The 24,146-nt window shown below is 39.2% G+C and overlaps 1 protein-coding gene and 1 non-coding gene across 7 annotated transcripts in view; one reads left to right on the forward strand and one right to left on the reverse strand.

Annotated features, from left to right (window-relative positions):
* Positions 1–5,673: 5,673 nt before the first annotated feature.
* RUFY3 (RUN and FYVE domain containing 3) overlaps positions 5,674–24,146 on the reverse strand; it is a 96,174-nt gene continuing 77,701 nt past the window's right edge. For 2 of the 6 annotated variants that reach the window (XM_065914667.1, XM_065914669.1), the window contains exons 10-18: positions 23,059–23,142; positions 20,647–20,814; positions 19,835–19,932; positions 15,398–15,517; positions 13,577–13,676; positions 12,467–12,546; positions 9,972–9,999; positions 9,114–9,185; positions 5,674–7,150 (exon numbers count right to left, since the gene is read on the reverse strand). In XM_065914667.1, coding sequence (XP_065770739.1) covers positions 7,007–7,150; positions 9,114–9,185; positions 9,972–9,999; positions 12,467–12,546; positions 13,577–13,676; positions 15,398–15,517; positions 19,835–19,932; positions 20,647–20,814; positions 23,059–23,142 — 894 coding nt within the window. In that variant the 3' untranslated portion in view covers positions 5,674–7,006. The other 4 variants (XM_065914668.1, XM_065914671.1, XR_010660320.1 and 1 more) reach the window with 3 other exon arrangements.
* On the forward strand, positions 20,313–20,384 carry TRNAY-GUA (transfer RNA tyrosine (anticodon GUA)). The gene has a single exon. It is a non-coding gene; the product is annotated as a tRNA-Tyr (tRNA).

The raw sequence follows: 24,146 nt of genomic DNA on the forward strand, positions 1-24,146 counted from the left end.
TAAAGCATGAAAGTGTGTAACCAAGTTGACTCTAGGATATGGACTACTCTGAGAAACTCAGAAACATTACAATAGTACATTTAAGAATAAGATTTTCAAATGTTCCAGACTAAATCTGGAGCCTGACAAATTTCACAAATATATTCAGACTTGTGATTCAAAAACTCACTTCGTTCTAACTGAAATAAAGAGGCTCTCAACCTTTCTGCCACTTGATGATGTTTGGAAATAAAGACCAGAACTAATAAGCTGAGTTACTTGGAATTTCTAGTAGGCTGGCTATGAATCAATCCATTTCTTGCCCCCTCAAGAGAGCAGATAAGGGAATACAGGTGGTAACATTGGGCTAATTTTTAACCTCTAATTTACAAGAACAAACTGTTGGTGACAGACCTTATAATTGAATATGAATGATACTATTATGCTGAGATGGAGAAGGAAATGGCAGCCCACTCCAGTATTCTTGCCTAGAGAATCATGGACAGAGGAGCCTGGTGAGCTGCTGTTCATAGCGTCACACAGGGTCGGACACGACTGAAGCGACTTAGCATGCATGCATGCATTGGAGAAGGAAATGGCAACCCACTCCAGTGTTCTTGCCTGGAGAATCCCAGGGAAAAGGAGCCTGATGGGCTGCCATCTGTGGGGTCGCACAGTCAGACACTACTGAAGTGGCTTAGCAGCAGCAGTGTGCTGAAAAGCAGCATCCCAGGATGGCATGGCACTACGGCTATCTGGAGACTTGAGCAGGGTTTTCCACCCTACCTGCCCACTGGAGGCCTGAGTTCTCTCTTTTCCAAGCTTGCTTACATCCTCAGCAATGCTTACAGCTGGTCACTGGTTCTGTTTTTAACTATGTTTACATTTCAAGGTGATACACTCTTTGAATAAAGTTTATCTTGTATTATAAGTGTAGAACTCCTTATCAGATACTTAATTTTTGATTTGGTAGATTGACATGCTTTCACAAATCTCACATACAAAAATAATGTGTTAACAAAATCAGCTGTCCTCAGGAATGGTGAGAATAAAATAGAAGACCTTAATAATGGACAATCCCCAAGCTAACAAGTGTCTAAGACTCATTAAGATTTGACCCAGGAGAACATTTGGGGGTTATTAGGCTAAGTTAACTAGCAAGATGCTTTACTATAAAACGTGCTACTTCTGAAATACAGTTCTTTAGAAAGGCCTACAGTTCCTGCTGGGCAAAGCTGAAATGAGGCTGTGATATAGACAGTGGCCCTGAGAGGTAATTCAAAATCAGTAGGCTATACCTGGAGTCCTTTCATAGAATGGTTAATATTCTCTTTAAGAGTTTCATACATTTTTTCCAACTTTCACTTTTTTATTAACAAGTTTTCAGGTTTTTTTCCATTAAGTTTTATAAAAAAAATTGAAGTGTACTTAAGTGTGTTTCAGGTGTACAATAAAGTGATTCAGTTATACATGTATATCTGTAGATACATATCATAGACATATATCCTTTTTTCCTTATAAGTTATCACCAAGTATTGAGGATAGTTCTCTATGCTATACAGCAGGCCCTTGTTGGTTATCTATTTTATCTGTAGTAATATATATATGTTAATCCCAAACTCCTAATTTTTCTGTCCCAGCTGCTTTCCCCTTTGATGTCTGTGGGTCTATTTGTATTGTATTTTGTATGTTTTAAATTATTTGGCTGCATCAGGCCTTAGTTGTGGCCCTCGGGGTCTTTGCTGCTGCATGTGGGATCTCTGGTTGTGGAGTGCAGGCTGAGTTGCTCCATGGCATGTGGGATCTCATTTATAGTCCCCTGCACTGCCAGGTGGGTTCTTAACCACTGTGGCACCAGCGAAGTCCCTGTAAGTCTACTTTTTCTTTTTTTTTTAGATTCCACAAATAAGCGGTATCATGTATTTGTCTTGTATTGGTCTGGCTTACTTCCTGAGTATGATAATCTCTAGGTCCATCCATGTAGCTGCAAAATGGCATTATTTCATTCTTTTTTTATAGCTGAGCAATTTTTCATTGTGTATATATACCACATATTCTTTACCCTTGCATCTGTCAATGGAACGTTTAGGTTACTTCCATGTCTTGGCTATTGTAAATAGTGCTGCAGTGAATATTGGGGTGCATGTATCTTTTCAAATTATCATTTTTATAACTTGACTGTAAACAATGAAAAGAGTCATGTGCTGAACTACAGATCTGATTTAAAATCCTCATGCTGAGGAAAATCCTCAGATTCTATTTGGAGATAAACTGCATTTAGGGAGTTCAGTCAAGTTCTGTAAGGTCTGACCTATAGTTGCTTGGAGTATGAAAGCATAAATTCTTAAATTTAAATAAACTTTATTTCAGAATAGTTTGAGATATACAAAAATGTTGCAAAAGCAGTAGAATTGCTGTATATGACTCGCCTCATTTCCCTGTTTACACTTTATATTGCTACAATACATTTGTCACGGTTAACGTTAATATATAACCATTGACTGAATTCCACACTCTGTTCAGATTTTATTAGCTTTTCCCTAGTATCTTTCATTCCAAGATCCCACTTTATGTTAGTCTTCGTGTCTCCTTAACCTCAGTCTTTGTTTTTGATGACCTGATACTTTTAGAGTATGGTCAGATATTTCGTTGAATGTCCCTCCGAGTTTTCTAAGGTTTTCTCATGGTTAGACTAGGTTTATTGGTTTGGGGAGGAAGAATACAAAGCATTTATTTTCACTGCTTTCACCTTATCAAGGATTCTTGTTATCAACATGACACCACTGGCCATGTGAATTTTGATCACATGGCCAAAACATTGTTTCCTTGGTTACTATAAAGTCCCTTTATTTCTCTCTCTCTATTCTACTTTTTTGAAGCAAGTTACTAAGCACAGCCCATATTCAAAAGGTGGGGAGGTAAGCTCTACTTCTTGAAGGAATAGTAGCTACATAAATTATTTGGAATTTTTCTTTGTAGGAGATATGATACTTCTCTGTCATTTATTTAATCTCATATTAATATGGACTCATTTATGCTCTGGGTAATACTCCTACATTATTTTGCTCGCATTTTTTTCAGCTTTACCCACTGGAAGCTTCTAGTTTTCTCCTGTATACCTTTGCTATGCCTTCCTCCTTTTTTTTTTTTTTCAATAGCACTTCCTTACTTTTTGGTGTTGCAAGATGCCTCAGACCTAGAATCAGCCATTTCTCCAATGAATCCTGGTTCCTTTTATTGAAGGATGGTATTATAAACCAAGCTTTGGTTTCTGATGAAAGACTGGGCATTGGATGTGCCCATTGCTACTGGAGTGTCAGCTTCCAGACCCTCTCAGCAGATGGGGATATATGTTTGTGTACCCACCCATATACACGTACATATCTATTTTCTGTATCCAATTGGAAAGCATGGTATTTTAAAAGTTGTAAAATATACAAACACATTTTACCATTTTAATCATTTTTAAGTATACATTTCTGTGGCGTTAAGGACATTCATATTGACCACCACCACCATCCATCACCAGAACTTTTTCATTCCCCGCCCCCCCAGTTGAAACTCTACCCATTTCTCACTTCTCCAAGTCCTCGGTAACCTCTGTTTTACTTTGTCTTTCTACTGTTTGTGAATTTAACTAGATACCTCACATAGGTGGGCTCCTATTTGTCCTTTTGTGACTGGCTTATCTCAGGTCAGGGTTCATCCATGTTGTAGTATGTGTCAGAATTTCCTTGCTTTTGAAGGCTGAATGTATCTACCGTATTTTGTTTATCCATTCACTGATCAATGAACACTTGGGTGGCTTCACCTTCTGGCTGTTGTGAATAACGCTATGAACGTGGGTATAACCCTGCTTTCATTTCTGGGTATATATCCAGAGGTGGAACTGCTGTATTACATGGAACTTCTCATTTCTTTAGGAACTGCCATTCTCTTTTCTCTAGTGGCTGTACCACTTTACATTGCCACCAACAGTGCACAGGGATCCCAGTTTCTTTACAAGATTTTTTATTTTGATGAAGCTAACCTATTTTCCTATGTTGCTTGCATTTTTGGTGTCTTATCCAAAAAAGTCACTGCCAGACCCAGCGTCATGAATCTTTCCCTCCTCTTTGTCCTAAGAATTTAATAGTCCTAGCTGTATGTTCAGATCTTTGATCCATTTCAAGTTACTTTTGTATATGGTATAAAAGTCCATCTTAGTTTTTTTGGAATGTGCACATCTAGTTTTCCAAGTATCCGTTTTGAAAATACTATCTTTTTCCCACTGAATAGTCTTGGCACCCTTGTCAGAAATCATTTGAGTATAAATGTGAAAGTCTATTCCTAAGCTTTCTACTCAGATGGGTCATTATGTCTGTATGCAATACCATACTGCTTTTAGCACTGTGGCTCCGTAAGTTTTGAAATCAGAAGTGTGAGACATTTTTTTTTCAAGATTGTTTTGGCTGTTTAGGCACCTCTTGAGGTTCCATATAAATGCTTCTATTTCTGCAAAAGATACTGGGATTTTTGATAGGGGTTACACTGAATCTGTAGATGGTTGAGGTAGTATTGACATTTTAAAGATATAAACTCATTATTGACTGAGGGGATTTTGCAGAAACTAAAGCCTGTGGTCAGCGATTTTTATTTTGGCCGGCCCACAATTGTGTTACAACATTTTGTGGGTTAGTACGTTCAATAGTTACACCTGACATACCTGTAAAGTTGTCTCCAGCACTGAGTCTCATTTTCACTTTCTGTATTAGAATCAGTCATTGAGGCTTTTTGTGTGTGTGTGACATTCACATCATCTGAATCAACTATATTCTGAAGAAATACCATCTTCTGAGACACTAGTATATGTCTCTTGGACAATGAAAGTATCTGCATAAAACCACAGAAAAATTCTTAACTCAAAACTTCACGATATGTCATTTTTTTAAAGTTTTATGCTAATAAACTTATGTTTATAATACACACAAGGTTGGAACAAAAACCTAACAGTAAAATGTGAATGATAATGACAATCTTAAGCTGTATAATGAACCCTTGATCAATTTTACATTCTAAAAACTCTGCACAGTGATGTTAATTGTATCACTCTTTAAAAATGCATTTATATGTATCTGGTCAATTAACATTTGGGTAACAAAAGATGTATTAATACGTCTCTGGTCAATAATGTAAGTTTTCCAATTCGTGACCATGAGGTGTCTTTCCGTGTACTGGTATCTTGTTTCTTTTGGCAGTCCTTTGGTTTTCAGTGTACAAGTGGTTTGCTTCTGTGGTTAAGTGTATTCCTAAGTATGTTATGCTTGGTGATACTATTGTAAACAGTGGAACCCACAGTTTTTAAGGAAGAAAGGCCTATCATTAAGTCAAGGTATTCATGACTTGGTCCCCTTGCTTTGTGGGCATATGCACTAATAACAAATCTCTGGAGCTTTGGTTTAAAAAAAAAAGACTGAAACACTATAAACAGCTTATGTGCATTTCAAAAACAAATCTCAAGTGGCTATTTATTCCTCCTTACATTCCATGTACAGAGTGGCCTCTTCAATTAAGTTCAAAACTAATTATAAAATAACTTTTGCTAATTTAGGATAATCCCCCCCATTTTCTATAGAACCTAGAACAGTGCTGACACATATATGTAGTCAAAAATAAGGAAGATGGAGAATCACAAGCAATAAATATTATTTAAAGAGAAAAAATGACAACAAACGACATTGGAATTACTAATTTTATTTTTCCCTAGGGCTCTTAAAACTCAGCTCCACCAAAGAACATGTCAGACTTCTGGAATAACAACTTTCCTGAGCTGTCACTCTTTTCAGGAGACAGAATTTATCAAATATCATAGTTCCAGGATGTTCCCACCCCATAACTCTAAACCAGTTAACAGAATCTTATCTTCTTAGGTCTTCACTGGAATCAAACAATCTGTGTACATGCAACATAATCAAAGGAGCATAGACCATTTCCTGCCTTCCCTTGCTGAATGCATGTCTTTTTTTTCCCCAAAGGGTTTGTTACCAAGAACAGTTTTGAGTATCATACTTTCCAAAAAACCTGTCTACCAGTTCTGAATCTTGACTTGGAATAAGGAATCGTTATTCACAAAAGAATTTTACAAATATTCTCAGCTAATTATTCTCAGCCATGCACAAATTAAATTTTTTCACTCTACACCTGACATGGCTTTGCTTTAGTACTTCCTGTTTGCAAAAGTCAAAACCTATCTTTAAAAACCCCTTATAATTTCCGTGACCCAGAGAGGAGGGAGACTGGGGAAGAGCTGGCTTGTTGCGTAGCAGATTCTGAAAAGGGCAGGTATTTACTTTTGAAGTCACTAAGTGGAAAAACAGCAAACATTCTTCCTCCTTATTCTGATAGTGAAAACGTGTAGGCCAGAACTAGAAAATACTGGTCCTAAAACTAGAATATATTATAATATTGTTTTAAGTACATTCAAAATTTATATTACTCTTTAATTTCTTTTCCCTGAGTTTGGGTTCACAGTTTGGTAGAGATCCTTTAAAGAAGAGGTAGGTTGTGGGGGTAAAGAGGAAATAATGTTGATGTCTAGCAGCACCTGAGAGAACATGTAACCTCTATCATTTCAATCTCAGTTAACAATGATCTTTCCCTCTTGAATCTCCAAATACAATAAAGGGATGATCGTTTTTCCTTTTTATTCTTATTTACTAAGGACCCTCTCTCCTTTAACATGCAGCTCAGCATTACTATCACTATTCATAAAAATGAATAGCCCTTCCAAAGACAAGCTATAAGATCAATGCTTCAAAGTGGGGTTGTTTAGATTTCGCAGAGAGAGGCTCAACTGAGTAACTTTTATTCATACAGTCATTAGAGAAAACACGCAAAACTTCCAGCACTGCCAACCACTGTCTTTTCTTCCTGGACCTGGTTTATTTAAAGCATTCCTATCAAGTCAAGTTGATTCTAAAGTCAGCTCTAGGGGATTCTGACATCTAACGTGGGTGGATACATTCTGGTCCAGATCTTGGCCTCCATCTTAAGATGGACTGGTGGAATATTGTTTCATCAGATGCTCGTGGCAGGGATTGCAAACTCGCTCAGGCTTGATACTTGAAGGAAGAGGCAGTTCGTTTGTTGAGCAGATGTTACAGAAGGTTCCTCTGCAATTCCTACATACATTCTACAAGGAGAAAGTGAGATCAGGTGGGTAACAGAAGAGCAGGGCATAAAGATGCATGGGATGCAGGAGGCCAAATAGGATGGATGCTCAATGTCCAGTAAAATACTGGCTGAATATGTGCTGTATGCCGCACAGTATCTGACCAATCAACCTGTCTACAAAGAAGTGTACAGTCTAGTTCTTAGATCTAAATGAAGAGAAGCATTTCCACAGAGTTCTCATGAACAGATAATACACAAATTATTTATCTTCAGAATATATACTTCATTTATATTCACTTTTAGGTGGGCTAGTTCTAAAATTAGTTTGCAGTTGCCTAAGCATACTCCAAATAAGACAGGCAACGATCTAGCCGTGGTTTGGTAACCAGCCAAACACTTGGAAACTCTGCTGAGCATGAGCTAAAAACATAATTTCTAATACATGATGTGCTTAATGTTTTCCTGTGATGCTCTGCAAGCACATCTTTTGGGATATTAGAGCAGCAGAGCACAGCTGCCTGCATCCTTTTTAATTGGGAAATTAATCTATTAAGCAGGAGCTTCCCTGATGGCTCAGCGGGTAAAGAATCTGCTTGCAGCTCAAGAGACACAAGGGATGTGGGTTCAACCCCTGGGTTGGAAATATCCAACAGCGGAGGAAAATGGCAACCCACCTTCGTAAAATTCCCTGGACAAAGGAGCCTGGTGGGCTACAGTCCAAAGGGTCGCAGAGTCGGAGGCGACTGAGCGACTAAGCATTTGGAGTCTTTAGTAGCCAAACTGGGGAACGTTTGGGTCATTATGCATGCGAGTCATTATGGTAGTGTCACAAGCAGTGATAGGACTGCACACACAGCTCCAAGGTTCCATATATAAAGGTTGTGGAGAATAATTTCCCCCATAAACAATGCTCCTTTCCTCCTAAACAATTCATCTTTCTGAGGGTGCAGTGGAGGTAGGGGGGAATCAATTTTATTTGAAAGCCTGGGAGGAATGTTTCCCCTGACATATTGCAGTTATTTTGCATGGCTTAGACAAGAAAAGCCAGAATTAGATTAGCAGCCTCTTCTGTTTGGGAACACACTTCTCTAACTACAACTTCCAATTCTAGAAAGGCAGTTCATCTTTATCTGTTTCTGCTAATTTAAGACTAGGTCACACTATAATTTTTCTTGTTAAAATTTTAGCATGATCACAGAGGCTGGCACGTAGGTTGTAACGTAGAATTTGGGCACGTTTCCATCTCTGCTATGCACTTGTTCCTGACACTCATTTGTCTGTAATGTTTCTTGAGCATCTGCTATGAACTGGGCACATATTAGATGCTGGGGGATCCTACTGTGAGCAAGGCACAGATGTGGCCGTCAAAGATGCTTACTCTTCCTTACATGCTTCCTTCACCTTGCTGACTCTAGAATGACAAGCTGGAAAGGTGCTCAGACAGAGACCCTTGAGGATCCAAAGGGGAAACAAGCGGTTTGGTGGAGAGAGAGCTTGTTTTCCTTTCAGAGGCTGTTTCCTTAACTAGTTCAAAGAATCCCCTTCCCTAACCTGTCTTCTCTGCTCTGAAGAGGATGGAGTACTGGAAGGAGTGTAGACTTTGCTGCCAAAGTCAGGCTGCATCTGAGCTTTCAGTAGCTGGCAGATGCATGTGATACCTCTTAGCCCAAGGCTCTTCATAAAATGATGGCCCAAAAGACATCAGCTTAACGAGACCAGGACTTCACGTTCACTTTGTTCATTGTCCTTTTGTAATGAACAAATTTATACGTTTATTTTAAATTACGTAGTAAATTTTGTATTTAATGTTCTAATGGGGATTTACTGACATGACTTAATAGGACTGAAAATAACAGGTACACACTCACTGCTGTTCCTTTTGCTTCCCCCCGCCACTCTGCACTCTACATGGCGAAGTCCCTGTCATCAGAAGCAGCTAGTCATGCAGTGGGCGTCCCTACGAAGAACCTCATCACCATTACCTTTGTTAGGCTGCAGTCTTCCTGGCATAGCTGACAATACTTCGCTGGCTTTTCGGAGGTCAACGGCTGATCCTAAACCACACAATGAGCCAGTTAGTCTCCCTTAGCCCCAGAAATATCACTCTTTTCAGAATATGCATTTTTAGTTACAAAATTAGTATAACCACACCGTAGACTATTGGAAACTAGAAAAACAAGTTACATATATGTATATATGTATATATATATATATATAGTCTTACCACCTTAATACAACTCTGATAATCATGTCATTATCCTTGTGGACCTTAATTTTTATAATAAAGTAACATGCAATTTTACTGATATAAAGAAATTCATGTATATAAATGTAAAAAGCTCCATCCCTCTTGTATGATTCTGTCATGAGGAATGGAAGGGAGTAGGCTTCAGTATACCTGGTAAATAAAAGACTGTGGTAACTCAGACATGGTAGCATTTATCATCTTGCTCATGGAGTTACCATTATATTTTGTAATGTATTTCTTAACTGTTGATGTCTGCTTATTTCCAAGGGATCAAGAGGTATTTTTTCTCTTCCTTTTATTTAAGGGAAAGCTAAGGGCAAGGGAGGTCTGGTGAGCTCTCTGAGGTCTCACAGTAAGTCAAAGAGAATCTCAAACAGGGAGTGAGCATTGCTTTTTACTTAGTACATTGCTCAGAACTGTGCTACCTGCTGTGACAGGGTCGGGGAAATGCACGTTTAGGATATTAAAAGGATGGGGCGCAGAGACCTGTATGCGTTCACCTACCTCCCTTGCTGCCCTGTTTACAACTAAGCAGGGCCCAGCCGACTACCTAATTTTTTACAAGACGTTTTAGGACAGGAGACTCAGTTACCTGTTGATCCACAGGGTGAGACTGCAGCCTATAACAGGAAAGTAAAAACAGTAACTAACAGCGGCTTATATTTCTTTTATCATTTTAAAAGTACGGAGAAAGCCATACCAAACAAAAGTACGTTGTTGGGACCAAAGTAATTATTAATGTTGACCTCCTAGGAGAGGAAATTTTGGTTCTTAAATCTATCACTAGGATATAATCCTATATTAGTCTAGGTTCCTGCTTAAAAATAGACTAGAGTTATATTTTGTTTCCTTCCTACTATCAAGAAAATAGTCTTCATGTTTCCCAACCTACAAAGCCCCAGTGACTGAGGCCATGCATTTTAATAGCTTTTTTTCTTATCCAGTATTATGGAAACCTGCCGACTATCATATGTCATGTATTAGTCCTTTCTCCTAAGTTATCCATTTAGACTGAAGTATTTCTTTATGATACCAGCTGAGCTAACCCCAATTTTCCCAACTTGGAACAGAACTTATACAAGAGAAGCAAAGCCCACATTCAATTCTGGAGAAAATGGACCACAGATCTATAATGATTCCAATTCTCTTCAGTTGCATGGCAGTGTGACCATCAATATGACCAGCTTGACAGCTGTTCCTTGGACCACAATCCAAGGAAACTTGGGTACGTCTTGGGATGGCAGTTCTCGCCAGGTGAGGTCCTGGAAACAGCTATTATTTAGTGCAGAGACAAAGGAAGACATGATAGAGAGAGGCAACTTGGGTCTCTGTGTGCCTCATTTTTCTCACCTGTAAAGTACTAGTAGATGATTAAGCTTTTTTAAGGAGAAGTAAATTTGTAAGGAGGCAATGAATGTGATACATTTTTTAAGCTACAGAGTATAATACATATACATGGTAGTACACTCATGCCTCCTGGTTTTCAGGTTCCACATCTGTGGTTAATTATCCCAGAGGCGCAACCCACAGAGCCCATTATGTTCATTGTACCAGGCAATTTTATGTAAGAGACTTGAGCATCCATGGGTTTTGATATCTGAAGGGGCTCCTGGAACCCTGGATACTAAGGGATAGTCACTGTATTGTCTCTTATTTCTAGGGCCTAAAATCAGAAGCTGGCATGTAAGACACTCCTGAAAGTAAATGACTTGATTTTTGTCTGGCATGAGCTGACTCTGAAAGGCCCTTTTAAGCCTTGGTTAATTTTACGGTCCAGTTCCTTCCCACAGCCCATCCTAATCTGTAATGTTAGATGGACTGGAGTTTAAGGCTGGTCTTGGATCAGACCATGTTCTCTTGGGAGTAAAACTTAAAGGTACTGGGATCACTCTGGCCTTGGAGGCAAGGAAGGGCTGTTTAGGCTAGGCACCTGCAAAATCATCCTACTGTTGGATTGTGTGCTTCATCTTCTCCAGCAGCTAGTTTTGCTCCTGATGACATATTATCTCATTCTTAGGGCATCAAAGATTAGACAGATTCAGCTGCCAAAAATGTATATTGTATAGGTCCCTCAAAACTCCTCTATGGTATCTTTCCTTGCTAATAATCTTTTGTTATTGTCATTATAATTGACTTTAATTTTTAGTGCAGTGTTAGGTTCACAGCAGAGCTGAGCAGAAAGGACACCGATTTCTTACATATTCTGTTGGACCTCCCACCCTCCCCCAGTATCAACATTCCACACCAGAATGGTACCTGACGCTAACAGTTACTGAACCTGAACTGACACGCTGTGAGTCATAGGTTACCCTAGGGTTCTCCCTTGGTGGTGTACATTCTATGTGTTTGGACAAATGTATAATGACATGTATCCATCATTGCATGTCATAGAGTATTTTCGCTGCCCTATAAAATCCTTTGTGCTCTACCAATTCATCTATCCATATCCCGCAATCTCTAGCAATCACTATCTCCATGGTTTTGCCTTTTCCAAAAGGTCATATAGTTGGACCTCCTTCATTTTTTAATATAGTGGCACTGTGTAATGTTTTGTTGTTAAAGTAACCTGTTAAAAGTCAACTTCCTGGAAGTGATCCCATGTTCCTCAGTGAGCAAATGAGATGAAGAGTTAAGAAAAATAAAATTAAACTGTGTTTCTCTTTAAGAGAAAAATATAAGGGAAATTAGGGAATTTATTTGAAATATAGCTGTCATTCACTTAGCACACAGGTGGAAGCAGGTCATGCTCAAGTACATTAAGAACCCAGGAAATGCTATGGTTTGTCCTTCATTCACTTGTCCTCCTGATCCAGTAGAGATCAGATTAGAGCTAATCTTTGAAGTGGTAGTTTGGGGATTAACCAGGAAAGAATCAGAAGACAGCCTGATCACCTTTCTTTCTTCTGAAACTGACTAAATGGGTTTGGTTCATTATGTGTTATCTGGTTTATTCCTTATTCACTCTCCCTTTAAAATGTCTTTCTGGAATATTAATATTACAAGTCAGTGTCTGATCTGAATCACTGCCAAGGTATAACAAAAGCTCCCTCTGTCCCACCACCCCAAAAGAGCTTTATATCTTAGTACTTTATTAATAAACACCTGTGGCTTTCTTCCAGGGGCTTGTTTAGTTTAACATTTTCCTCTTGAATTTTGTGCTTCCCATCCTGCCAAAAGAAAACAGCCCAGTTTATTAATTGTTCAGACTGCTAAACAAGTTTAACCAGGTAGACATTTTCTTCTGTATTGTCCTAGCTTGGTACAAAGCTAAGCACCCTTTTTTTTTTTAAGATTAGGGGAAGAATTTAACTTTCAAGATATTTGCCTTTATTCTTTGTTCCGAGTCATTTCTTAACAAATTACTTGGATAGGACTTGCAACAAATGATTATTTTCAGAGTAAATATTTTCTTTAATATTTAATATATTTTAATATTAAATATTAATATATCCTATTTACTTACACAATGGGCTCAAGGTATCAGTTACTTCTTAGGAGAAAACCCTATTTCCTGGGTCCCAGGGATGATCCAGTTTTGGCTTGCTCACCACTACAGGTGCTAGAAGTCTCTTTCCTAACACTGTTCTCTAGAAGCTTCTACTCCTGCTCTTTAAGCCACCCTGTGTTATTTCCCATTTCCCAAGCCTAGTTCCCTCTTTTTCTAATTTTCCCAAGAGAAGCACCTTGAGTATGCTAAACTTGAAATCTTCATGACTTGGAAAAAGCTGTACAGAAGCAAATCAACATTTAAGATAATTTTGTTAAAGGGGAATTCAGGATTGGGGAGGGATGGCTATACCACATTATTAAAAAATGAGATACTAAAATAATCTTAACAAATTGAAAGGACTAAGATGGTCACTGAAGGACAGAGAAGTAAAGGTCAGGGAAGCCTGGTGTTGCTGCAGTCCACGTGGTCACAAATCGTCAGACGTGACTTAGTGACCGAACAACAACGAAAAGATGGCCACTGGAAATTATGGATATCAATCAACGTCCTTTTCCAAATGAATTCAAGTTAGAGTGTCCTAGAGGCAGACTTAGAATCAAGCCTCCATGTGTTTATCCCAGCGCCTGCCTACCACCTGTGTACTCAAGGCCATACTAATTAAACGTGTTCCGTAAGACAAAACAGTCTGGTCCATCAAGGTAACCTCTAAAAATTAAGTAAAGGAACAAGGGAATAACAAACATTACCATTTTGGGTTCTGGCTTCTGGGATCCCTTTCCTGGGATGCTTCTGCTGTTTTGTAACCTTCTTTCTCTTTCCTGTTTAAGTTCTAACTCAAGATGATTCCTGGGATGGGTGGGAGAAAAAAAGTGATGAAAATTTGGATTTCTGTATTGTTTTCTACAGAATGCCAAACCTTTTTCTTAGAACTCAGTAATTAAATTTTAATACTTGATGAATAGCATCACTGATTCAATGGACATGAACTTGGGCAAATCCCGGGAGATGGTGAGGTCCAGGGAGGCCAGGCATGCTGCAGTCCATGGGGTGGCAGCGTCAGACTCGACTTAGCAACTGAACAACAGCAATAAAAACAACCATGTATATATGGACAACCAGGTTTTAAAGTGCACATGGGCAAAGTTGCTTTAGTCGTGTCCAACTCTTTGCGACCCTGTGGACCGTAGCCCGCCAGCCTCATCTGTCCATGGGATTCTCCAGGCATGAATACTGGAGTGGGTTGCCATGCCCTCCTCCAGGGGATCTTCCCAATTGAGGGGATTGAACCGGCGTCTCTTTACGTCTCATGCATTGGCAGGTGCGTTCTTTACCACTAGCGCCACCTGTATACCAGATATATATGGACAAGCAGGTTTTAAAGTACTAAAATACAATACAATAAAACCAGTAGTACTAGAATATACTCGATGTATTTAAGCTTCCTGGGGTGATTAAGAATGCACTTTAGGATCTCCCAGTGCCTGCGGGCACTACTCTGAGTATTGACAATTAATACTAACTCTTAAGGAACAGTTGCCATCAATTGAATGCTGGTAGGATTCACTATAACTGAAAGATAGTATCTCTAAAATTTCAAGATACAGTATGAAAGCACTGTAGCCCCATTACATTTTAATTAGCTATCTCTTTACAGTTACATCAATCAATCAGTCAATCTCCAGTTACACCCTCAACCACTAGTGTCCTTAGTAGCTGTGTGCTTTTATATACAACAACAAACTTATATTTGTTTGAAATCAGTGCCTTTGGCACAGAGTTGAGTCTCATTTGAGAGACGGTATGGAAGAACGGGCCTCCCAGGTGGCGCTAGTGGTAAAGAACCCATCAGCTAATGCAGGAGATGTAAAGAGACGTGGGTTTGATCCCTGGGGTGGGAAGATTCCCTGGAGGAGGGTATGGCAAATCACTCCAGTATTCTTGCCTGGAGAATCCCATGGACAAAGGAGCCTGACATGCTACGGTCCATAGGGTCACAAAGAGTCGGACACGACTGAAATGACTTAGCATCCACACACTAAGATATGCTGACTTAGCATGCATGTGTGTGGAAGAATGGTTAAGGGCTTGGAGTCAGAAATAGGCTTTTAGAATGTGGCTACACATTAGCTATGTGAATTTGGACAATTTAACCCCTCTAAGTTTCCATTTCATCTGAAAGTAGGGGTGATGAGATCACAAACAGGGCTGAAGGGAAGATGTTACGAGAAAATGCATATACACAGTGCTTAGTAAAGTATCCGGCACACAGTAAGAATTCAGGAAATCCTGTTATTATTCATGTTGTGTTGGCCATTACAGTCTCTTACTCCATCCTATTTATCTGGGATCTTGGGTTCTGATTTCCTATTTATTTGGTATCAAAGTATGTTGACAAGGTGTGGGGAATGCTGGTGTACGTGAAGCCTGCTGAATTCTAGTTCTGGAGAAAGGACATGGCAGAGACAGAATGGAAATGGCTGGAGCAGGAGACTGCCCCCTATCCCCTGGCTGTCTAGCATCAGTACTTCCCACGACCGCCCTGGCCACCAAAGCCGCGCTTTCTTCACCGCTGCCTGGTGAGCGCCTCCACTTCCAGCTGCAGACTGTTGATCTTGTCTCCGAAGTCCTGCTTGAAGAGCCGGTTGTCCAGTTCAGCAGACTGGCGGCCTCGCTCAGCCTGGCGCAATCTGGATGTGAGCCATATGAACGTGTGATAAAAAACAAAAGCCATGGCGGGGAGGAAGACCAAGTTCACAACACAAAATAAAACAACCCAAGGAAGAAGGCATGGAGATACAGAGAGAGGAAAATAAACTCTGCAGGGCATGGGAAGAAATTATGGGGGGAAGAAAGATGGAGGAGGAACAAATTCTTTAACCAAAAAAAGCAAGATGAAGGTGAACCAGGCAGAGGAAAAGCTGATTTTCCATTTTTTTTTATTCTAGTACTACAGTTTACAGCCATTAGATGATAAACAATAAAACATCACTTTTAGAAAATCCATACCAAAGCCAACTTCAAGTACACAGTAATTAAAGTTAAATCCACTTTTTTTTTGTTTATTTCCTAATAGGTTTGGTACTTTATATTTCTGTTTTACACTCATAACTGGAACTTGCAAATGGGCAACTACCTTCTTATGACACGGAATTAGAACATTTTCCTTGTCCCTTTCCTTAACCACAAAGTATATTAAATCACTGGACACTATACATCAACCTTTACCCAGGCTTTGGGTTTTAACATAACGAAAAGCCTTTGTCAGAGTCTGGCCATCTCTTTGCTTTTCCATATCTGCCACATAGTGTGTGACTAAGTGGACAAGCATTTCAGCACTGGGCCTGCCTAAGACTCCTGACCATATTCTCTGGAAGATTCTGATGAATGTTTTCTCCCAAATATCCTATAACTTTGCACCTATAAAAAGTATGTTCTAAGGTGAAGTATCTGGGGCTCTCTCTACTAGAATTTGGAAGCATGCTATGTGTAGTCTTTAAAATGTTTTATTTTGGTGTTTGAGCACTCCTTCCAAATACTCATAGAAAAGGCAACTCGTCACCATAAAAGGTTGATGAAGAGTAGATGCAAAATTATAAGAAATAAACAGTTCAAAAGCATAGGAGCTTCCATGAGGTTGGTCATAGGCTCTTTGACTTGACTTTGGCTCAAGTCTGCAAGGACCTATAAAAACACACCTATAAAAATCTATCTTATCCTCTTAATTCTGGTTTTTCTAAGGTGATAAAGAATTTCAACAGCTGGAAGCAAAGGGGTTATCTTTGTCCCACTTAAGCAGCTGAAATGCTGCAAATCCCATCAGAATGAGAAAAAAGAGGAAAACAAAAATTTTGCCAAGACTTTTTTGAAGGAATAAAGGCTTATGTAATGCCTGTTCCTCCCAAATCAAGTCATTATAAAAATCAAAGTATTTATAGGATTATTACAATGTAAAGTCTAGGAAGGATTAGACCTGTGGTCACTTAGAAAAAGCTCTGCTAATTACTGTTTATGAATACCTTCTGGGAATCTTTGACTAAATAATAACAAATCTAAGTTTATTTAAATTTGTCTGTTTCCTACTCTGAAATGGTTTTCTAACAGATTGTTATTTTTCTGAAAATGTAAGCAAATTCCCTTCTGAACAAAAAGTAATAGAAACTCTTAAGTAGAGGTTGTCAGCAAGAAACAAGAGGCAGGGAACCATTACTCGGGTCCATGCCTTGTCATCGTAAAGAAAAAAGGAAAAGCAGAAAAGATTTGGAAAATGTGTAGCATATTTTTTTATACAGTAGAGGAGTGTCTGTATTAAAACTGTTTTCTCTGAGCTACTTAAATAGGAAGCGGAATTACAGGAAAATGGCAGAGGTAGAAGATGACAAATATTAGGAGGGTTTTCCCAAGCTTCCACATTATTATGTTATCATAAGTTACCTAATCACTAAATTTATCTCTATGACTTTAAAGAAACGGAAGGATGCTGTTTTTTACCCCCTGAAGTCACTAAGGCAAAAAAGGTTGCAAGCAATGTTGGTTATGGAGAAGACGGTAGTGAAATACTAAGTACTTATCCTTGGCTTGGGGATTAAACCTAGATAACCAAAGTGAAAAGGGGTCATGGCCTAAGAGACACAGAACTACTCTAGGAGAGTCCAAAACCGTGTGGTCGTCACCTCTAGTTCATTACATCGGGCAAAACAGGCTCACTGACACAGACACTGTACCTAGAAACTGGTATTATTGGGGACTGGGTTGTAAAGGCATCAATCATGTTATGTACAGAGCTTCCATTCCCTAGGATTTTTTTTTTTTTAATGGGATGTTTATATATTGGTCAACTCAGAAGTAATTTCTCAAAGTTTATTTGGTATTTAATTAAGAACTTATACTAAATTTGCTACCTCTGGGGAGAAAATAAAGAAGAAGGAAAAAACACAGCCTATATATCAAACTGTTTTTTTTTTTTAAAGTCCAGCAAATTCAAAGTCAATTTTTGGTGACATTTTATATAGAATCAGAGCGTAAATGCAATAGCTTTCAAATTTCTTCCTTTCACAATTAAGTCGTGATATCCAACTTGTGAGGTGACCAGCTGTAAAATGCCTAATGATGTTTTGGAATCAGTTTATTTGCTGCACTATTTAAGGTCTTTGCCTGTTTCACCAAATCCTTTTCACTATGTTAATACAAATAGAAATAAAAATGAAGTGAAAGGGGAATGAGAAAATGAATAAATAGGAAAGACAAAAATAGCAAGAGAATAAGTCAGCTTAATACCTGAAGAGATAAGTCATTATTTCAGTTCTGTCTGCTTTAAATACCAAACCAAAAATCTACTGAAAAATAATCTGACACATTTCAAAAACACAATTTACGAACACTAATATTGATTTGTTAAATCATAAGCATACAACTTTTATGAGCAAGTACATAGACAACTTTTGAGATAGACTGATAACTTTTTCATTTACAATCAGCCAAGTCAGAGGTTTCAAGCTTATTTATTAACTTACAATTAACTTCTGAGTCAACAATAATATGCGTGCTGCTCAGGACCTACCCTGGTCAAGAACCACTTGAATAAAAGAAGTCATCCATTCACCCATTCATTCACATGTCTACTCAATGAATGCTTTGGACACTTGGCACTGTGAACCTAAAGGGTACAGTTAACTAGCTTCAAGGAACTCACATTCTCATCAGAAGATGAGATACATATTTAAGGGTTTATAAGGTAAGACAGGAAGTGAGAAGTGCTACGAGCAGTATGGCTAGGTATAGATATAAGGCTATAGGAATTCCAACAAGGACAAACTGGCAGTTTATTTTTAGCTGGGAAGAAGTATCAGAGGAAGCTTTGGATAAGTGGCATTTTAGCCTGATCATAAAAAATGCATCTGAAGAACAAGGGAGTGAAAAGAGGAAGGACATTTCTATTTGATGAAACTATTAGAAAAGACAGTCAATCTAAAGGAAATCAACCCTGAATATTCATTGAAAGGACTGATGCTGAAGCTGAAGCTCCAATACTCTGGCCACCTGATGTGACGAGCCAACTCACTGGAAAAGACCCTGATGCTGGGAAAGGTTGAGGGCAGGAGGGGAAGGGGACAACAGAGGGTGAGATGGTTGGATGGCATCACCGACTCAAAGGACATGAGTTTGGGCAAACTCTGGGAGACAGTGAAGGACAGGGAAGCCTGGCGTGCTGCAGTCCACAGGGTTGCAAAGAGGTGCACACAGCTCAATGACTGAACAACAACAACAATCAGGAAAGACACGGATGGGGAAAATGGGAAGTGTGTCCAGGGGCCAGTGAGTGGTGCAGTTTAGCGCAAGTGCAGGAAGGGTGATCAGTGTGGGTGTTACAGGTAGCAAAGTTTTCATGACCATGGGTACTGTGGCTCATTTAATCTTGAAGCCTCAGCCACTTCTCCCAGCAGCTGAGTCACTAGCAAGAATGTGGTGATTTCAGACAGAAAGACAAAAGAATAGCAAAGGAAGAAGATGTACGTTGTTGGGCAGACTAAGTTGTAGGTACTGGTGGGAAATAGCTGGTCAGGGGATGAAAATACAGAAGGAAGACAGAGCTGGAGACCGACAGATCTAAGCATTGTGGGCAGGAGGTGGCAGCGGAAGCTACAGAACTGTTGAGGCGAAAGCAGAGAGAATAGGGAGATGAAAAATGAGGGAGGGAGGTTCCCAGTACCCCTCTATCACCTAGCACTGAAGTCTTCAAAGACTTCCGCAATAAACAGTAACAGAATCACACGCAGATTTAAAAGTCCTTTCATCCTTGTACATATCCCTCCTCTAACACACGACACTGAAATGGGTTTTAGTCACGTCTTAAAAAACAACATTTAATTGGCTTTCTTTCTACTAACACGCCTGGTGTTAAGCTGGGCGATTTCCACATACTCTATGTCTGTCAAATCCACAGCACGTTCTCTTCACTTACAGGACCGGCTGCCCTAAGTGTTTCCCTAGAGAAACAGCAATTTTACCTTTGTTCCAGTTGTTTAATGGTAGCAGCCATCTGATTCGTCTTCTCTTCTAAGCGACTGTTCAGTTCACTTTTCTGTTTTACTCCCAAGTCCGAACTCTGTTACAGAAAAAAGTTATGAGTGATGTTTATATGAGGATGTTTACAGTAAAATCCTGAAACAAGTCACACGTGTCTTTTGAACCAAATGATAAATGGGAAGTGAAGAACTAGAAATGCTTATGTATTATTATCTGTCTATTAGTTAATTCCCAAACAGAGAAAAGCAGAAAGCAATGTTTAATATTAGTGTTGTTATCTGCAGTTTTGTCTCAAAAATCAACATCAGAAAGTACATCAGTTTATCTGTGTAACTCAGTTGGTAGGTCAGACCTGAGAGTCGATGTGACAATGTGAAAAGCGGCTGTGGCTTTCTAGAACATGCATACAGGATCCTATGATGGTCTGATTCCTAAAGTGGTTCACTGGCAGCTAGGGCTTCCCTGGTGGCTTAGACGGTAAAGCACCTGCCTGTAATGCAGGAGACCCAGGTTCAGTCCCTGGGTGGGGAAGATCCCCTGGAGAAGGAAATGGCTACCCACTCCAGTATTCTTGCCTGGAGAATCCCATGGACAGAGGAGCCTGGCGGGCTACAGTCCATGGGGTCACAAACAGTCGGACATGACTGAGTGACTAACACTTTCACTTCTCAGCCTCAAAGGGACACCACTCTTTCCTCTTGTATTTAAAGTGTGATTCTAGAGAAGAAGAGGGACAGAGGGAGGCCCTGGGATTTTAGGGAGCCAGTGAGCCCATTCTTTGTGCTTCTCGTACCTGCAGCTTGAAGGCAAGTTCATGCTTAAGAGCCCTGAGATCGTCCAGCTGCTGCCGCAGAGACACCAGGGCGTCCTGCTTCTCACAGACGTCCTTCTCCAGCATCTTCATAGCCAATTCCATCTCCTGTCTCATGCTGATCTGGATCTCCAGTTCTTTTTCAACATCCTGCCCCCAGAGGGAAACAAATTACTTATTTTCTCTTTCCTCAGCTATGTACAAACTACAAAATTCTGCGGGAAAAGGCAGGCCAGAACTCTCAGGTCTGAAGTCTGGCAAAATAGATGTAAACCATCATTCAATACAGAGATATTAACACTAAGAATAATAAAAACTAGGATAATTATAGTAATATTTACTGAATAATTTACAAATCTGAAAAACATGATAGGCCAAAGGTAGAGCTATCTAATATGCCTAAAACACACACATACTTGAGGCACATCATTAGATTTTAAAACAAACTACTGTGTCATGTCCTGTTATACGAAGTATTACAGTAGCCAGCACAAAATTAAGCATCTGGAATTCTCTTTAGTTCGGAGGTTGTTGACATTTTCAAGATCCCAAGGAACCAGAAAGATACTTTGGGTCCTCAAGGTAACATCTCCTTTACTGGGAACTGTCAGTAGGCTGAATTTTTTTATTTCATCTTATATCGGAGCATAGTTGATTAACAATGTGTCAGTTTCAGGTGTAGAGCAAAGGGACTCAGTTACACATGTACATGGATCTATTCTCTTTCAAATTCTTTTTCCATTTTTACAGATTAAGCAGCATTTCCTGTGTTTTACAGTAGGTCCTTGTTGGTTACCTATTTTTAATATAGCAGCTAACTCAACATAAAAATAGGCTGAACACAGAGCTCTGTATTGAATCACTGATACACTGCTTTTTGTATATACGCTCCAATTGAGGAAGGAGGTCAGTACGGCTGGATGAAAAAAAGAGAAGACTTCATGAAGCTAAGAGAAATGAATTCAACGTCCAATGACTATTAGAATGAAAATGAAGGTGATACACAGGTCCCTAAAAGTACAAACAGCAATTTGGACTTGACCCTTAGGTAAGTGGGAACTATTTTGGTGTCCTGAAAGGAAAGTGATGCAATAAAAAAAATAAATAAATAAAGTGATGCAATAAATTTGTGCTCATTTACTTCTATCATTTTGAAATTTTAAAAATGTTAGATGAAAAAGATGCATGTATGTTTATATGAAGTTCTCAGCACACAACAAAGTCAAATAAACCTTGATTATTATTATTAAAAGAAATAAATATAGTGACTAACTGAATTTTTATATTCACTTAATATGAGGCCTGCTTTTGTTTCAACCATTATTACTGCAGTGTTATTTGGATGATCACAGATACAAAGTCCTGAGGTTCTTCTGCATCCACGCTGTGCCCAGGGCACATCTAGAACCTTGCCTACTTGCTTGGTTTCTTTCTCTGTTAAGAAACATTTATTATAATGTGGTATGGGAATGTGGAAAATTTTTTGTATGATTTTTTCATTTGCTCATTAACTGAGGCACTCCTCTGTACATGGTAAGCATGACAGAAGGCAACTCAAACTGTTTCTTAGAACACTGACATACATTATTTCTAGGACCTTCCTTATGGAAAGTATTTTGAGACTGAATCTACAAACACATAGAAGGAAAATGATAATTATTTCAAGGATGCTAAAATAACATTGCTAAAGTAACATTAGCAAGAATACTGGACTGGGTTGCCATTTCCTTCTCCAGGGGATCTTCCCAACCCAGGGATCGAACTCATATCTCCTGCATTGGTAGGAGGATTCTTTACCACTGAGCCACCTGGGAAGACACAGGTTTATTATTATAATAATAATTTGATAAAATCTATTGCAGAAGTACTTCAGTCCTTATTATACATTCTTATATATGTATATATATAAATTTCTATGAATATCTTAAGACTAATACTGATGTCAAATTTTTATATTTATGTAGAATAGAAAATAGAAAAACAAGAATAAATTCAGAAAATAACAACTAAAAGTAAAAGAGGACAAGTCTATGTTGATGACTCTCAGTAAGAAGAGGAGCTGACCTATCAGAGGAGACATGTCAGGCTGAGGACTGAGGTAGTAAGAGAGATCATGTGGTTTAAAAAGTATACCTAGCGTTTTTGCAACACAAACTATAAAAGCAAAAATAAATTAAAAATGAAGATTGGCAAAATTCCATTGGCTGTTGAGAATACTCAGAAAAAGGACTGAGGAAACACTGTAGGGAATATGGGTTGAAAGAATGAGAAAGAAATTCACAGGATCCATAAAATTTGTTAGACTACTACTGATATTCCCTTCATCTATGAGATGAACCCCTAATGGGGTGTTTTAACATGTCGCTGGACCGTGAGGACAAAAGCAAAGTTTACCAGTCGTAGTTGTGTCTCTTCCTTTAAGTGCTTCCTGGCTTCACTCAGCGCTTGCCCTTCTGAAGTTCGGTCTGGCTTAGGACCCTTGAAAAGATAAGTAAAACAGTACATATCTGAGGATTTAAAGAATCCAACAGTTATTGGACACTAGCACTGCTATTCAGTAAGGAAAATGATCACACCAAAGCATATACGACAATGAACGAAGACATCAAAGAAACTGCAGAGGTTCCATGAATATTCTAAGCTGAACTGGGAATTTTTTGCCATTTTGTTTCAAGTCCTTGCAGCTCACCAAACCAAATGGTAGAAGTCTTAAAATATCAGCCTCTAAGAAACAAAATAGCATTCACTGTAAACTATAAATTGGGCCAAAGTTTCAAACAGTTATACAGTCCTCCTCCAAAGATCTCACATCTGGTATCTCCACCCAGACACAGAGATAAGAGTGAAAGATGAAGGAAAGTGAAAGTCACTCAGTTGTGTGACTCTTGGTGACCCCATGGACTATACGGTCCACGGACTTCTCCAGGCCAGAATACTGGAGTAGGTAGCCATTCCCTTCTCCAAGGGATCTTCCCAACCCAGGGATCGAACTCAGGTATCCTGCATTGCAGGCAGATTCTTTACCAGCTGAGCCACCAGGGAAATGAATAGTTCATCAGAAAATTCTGAGCGGTCACAGTTGTTTTGTTTTGTTTTACAAAATCCATGCATTCAAGTCAAACTTTCCCTGGTGGCTCAGACGGTAAAGCATCTGCCTATAATGCGGGTAGACCCAGGTTAATCCCTGGGTCAGGAAGATCCTCTAGAGAAGGGAACGGCAACCCACTCCAGTACTCTTGTCTGGAAAATCCCATGGACAGAGGAGCTTGGCAGGCTACAGTCCATGGTATCGCAAAGAGTTGAACATGACTGAGCAACTTCACTTTCTTTTTATTCATGTTGGTCCCCACTCAGAGCCTAGGTACTTACTCTTCAAGAACAACTTAAAAAACTGGGTTTCTGGATTCCTAGGTCACAGTAGGTTAGAAACATGAGGTTAAGGAGTAGGGAGATATTTCCAGAAAGAGTAATTCTAACAGCAC

Source organism: Muntiacus reevesi, chromosome 22 (assembly GCF_963930625.1).
Source record: "Muntiacus reevesi chromosome 22, mMunRee1.1, whole genome shotgun sequence".
NCBI classification, from domain to species: Eukaryota; Metazoa; Chordata; class Mammalia; order Artiodactyla; family Cervidae; genus Muntiacus; species Muntiacus reevesi.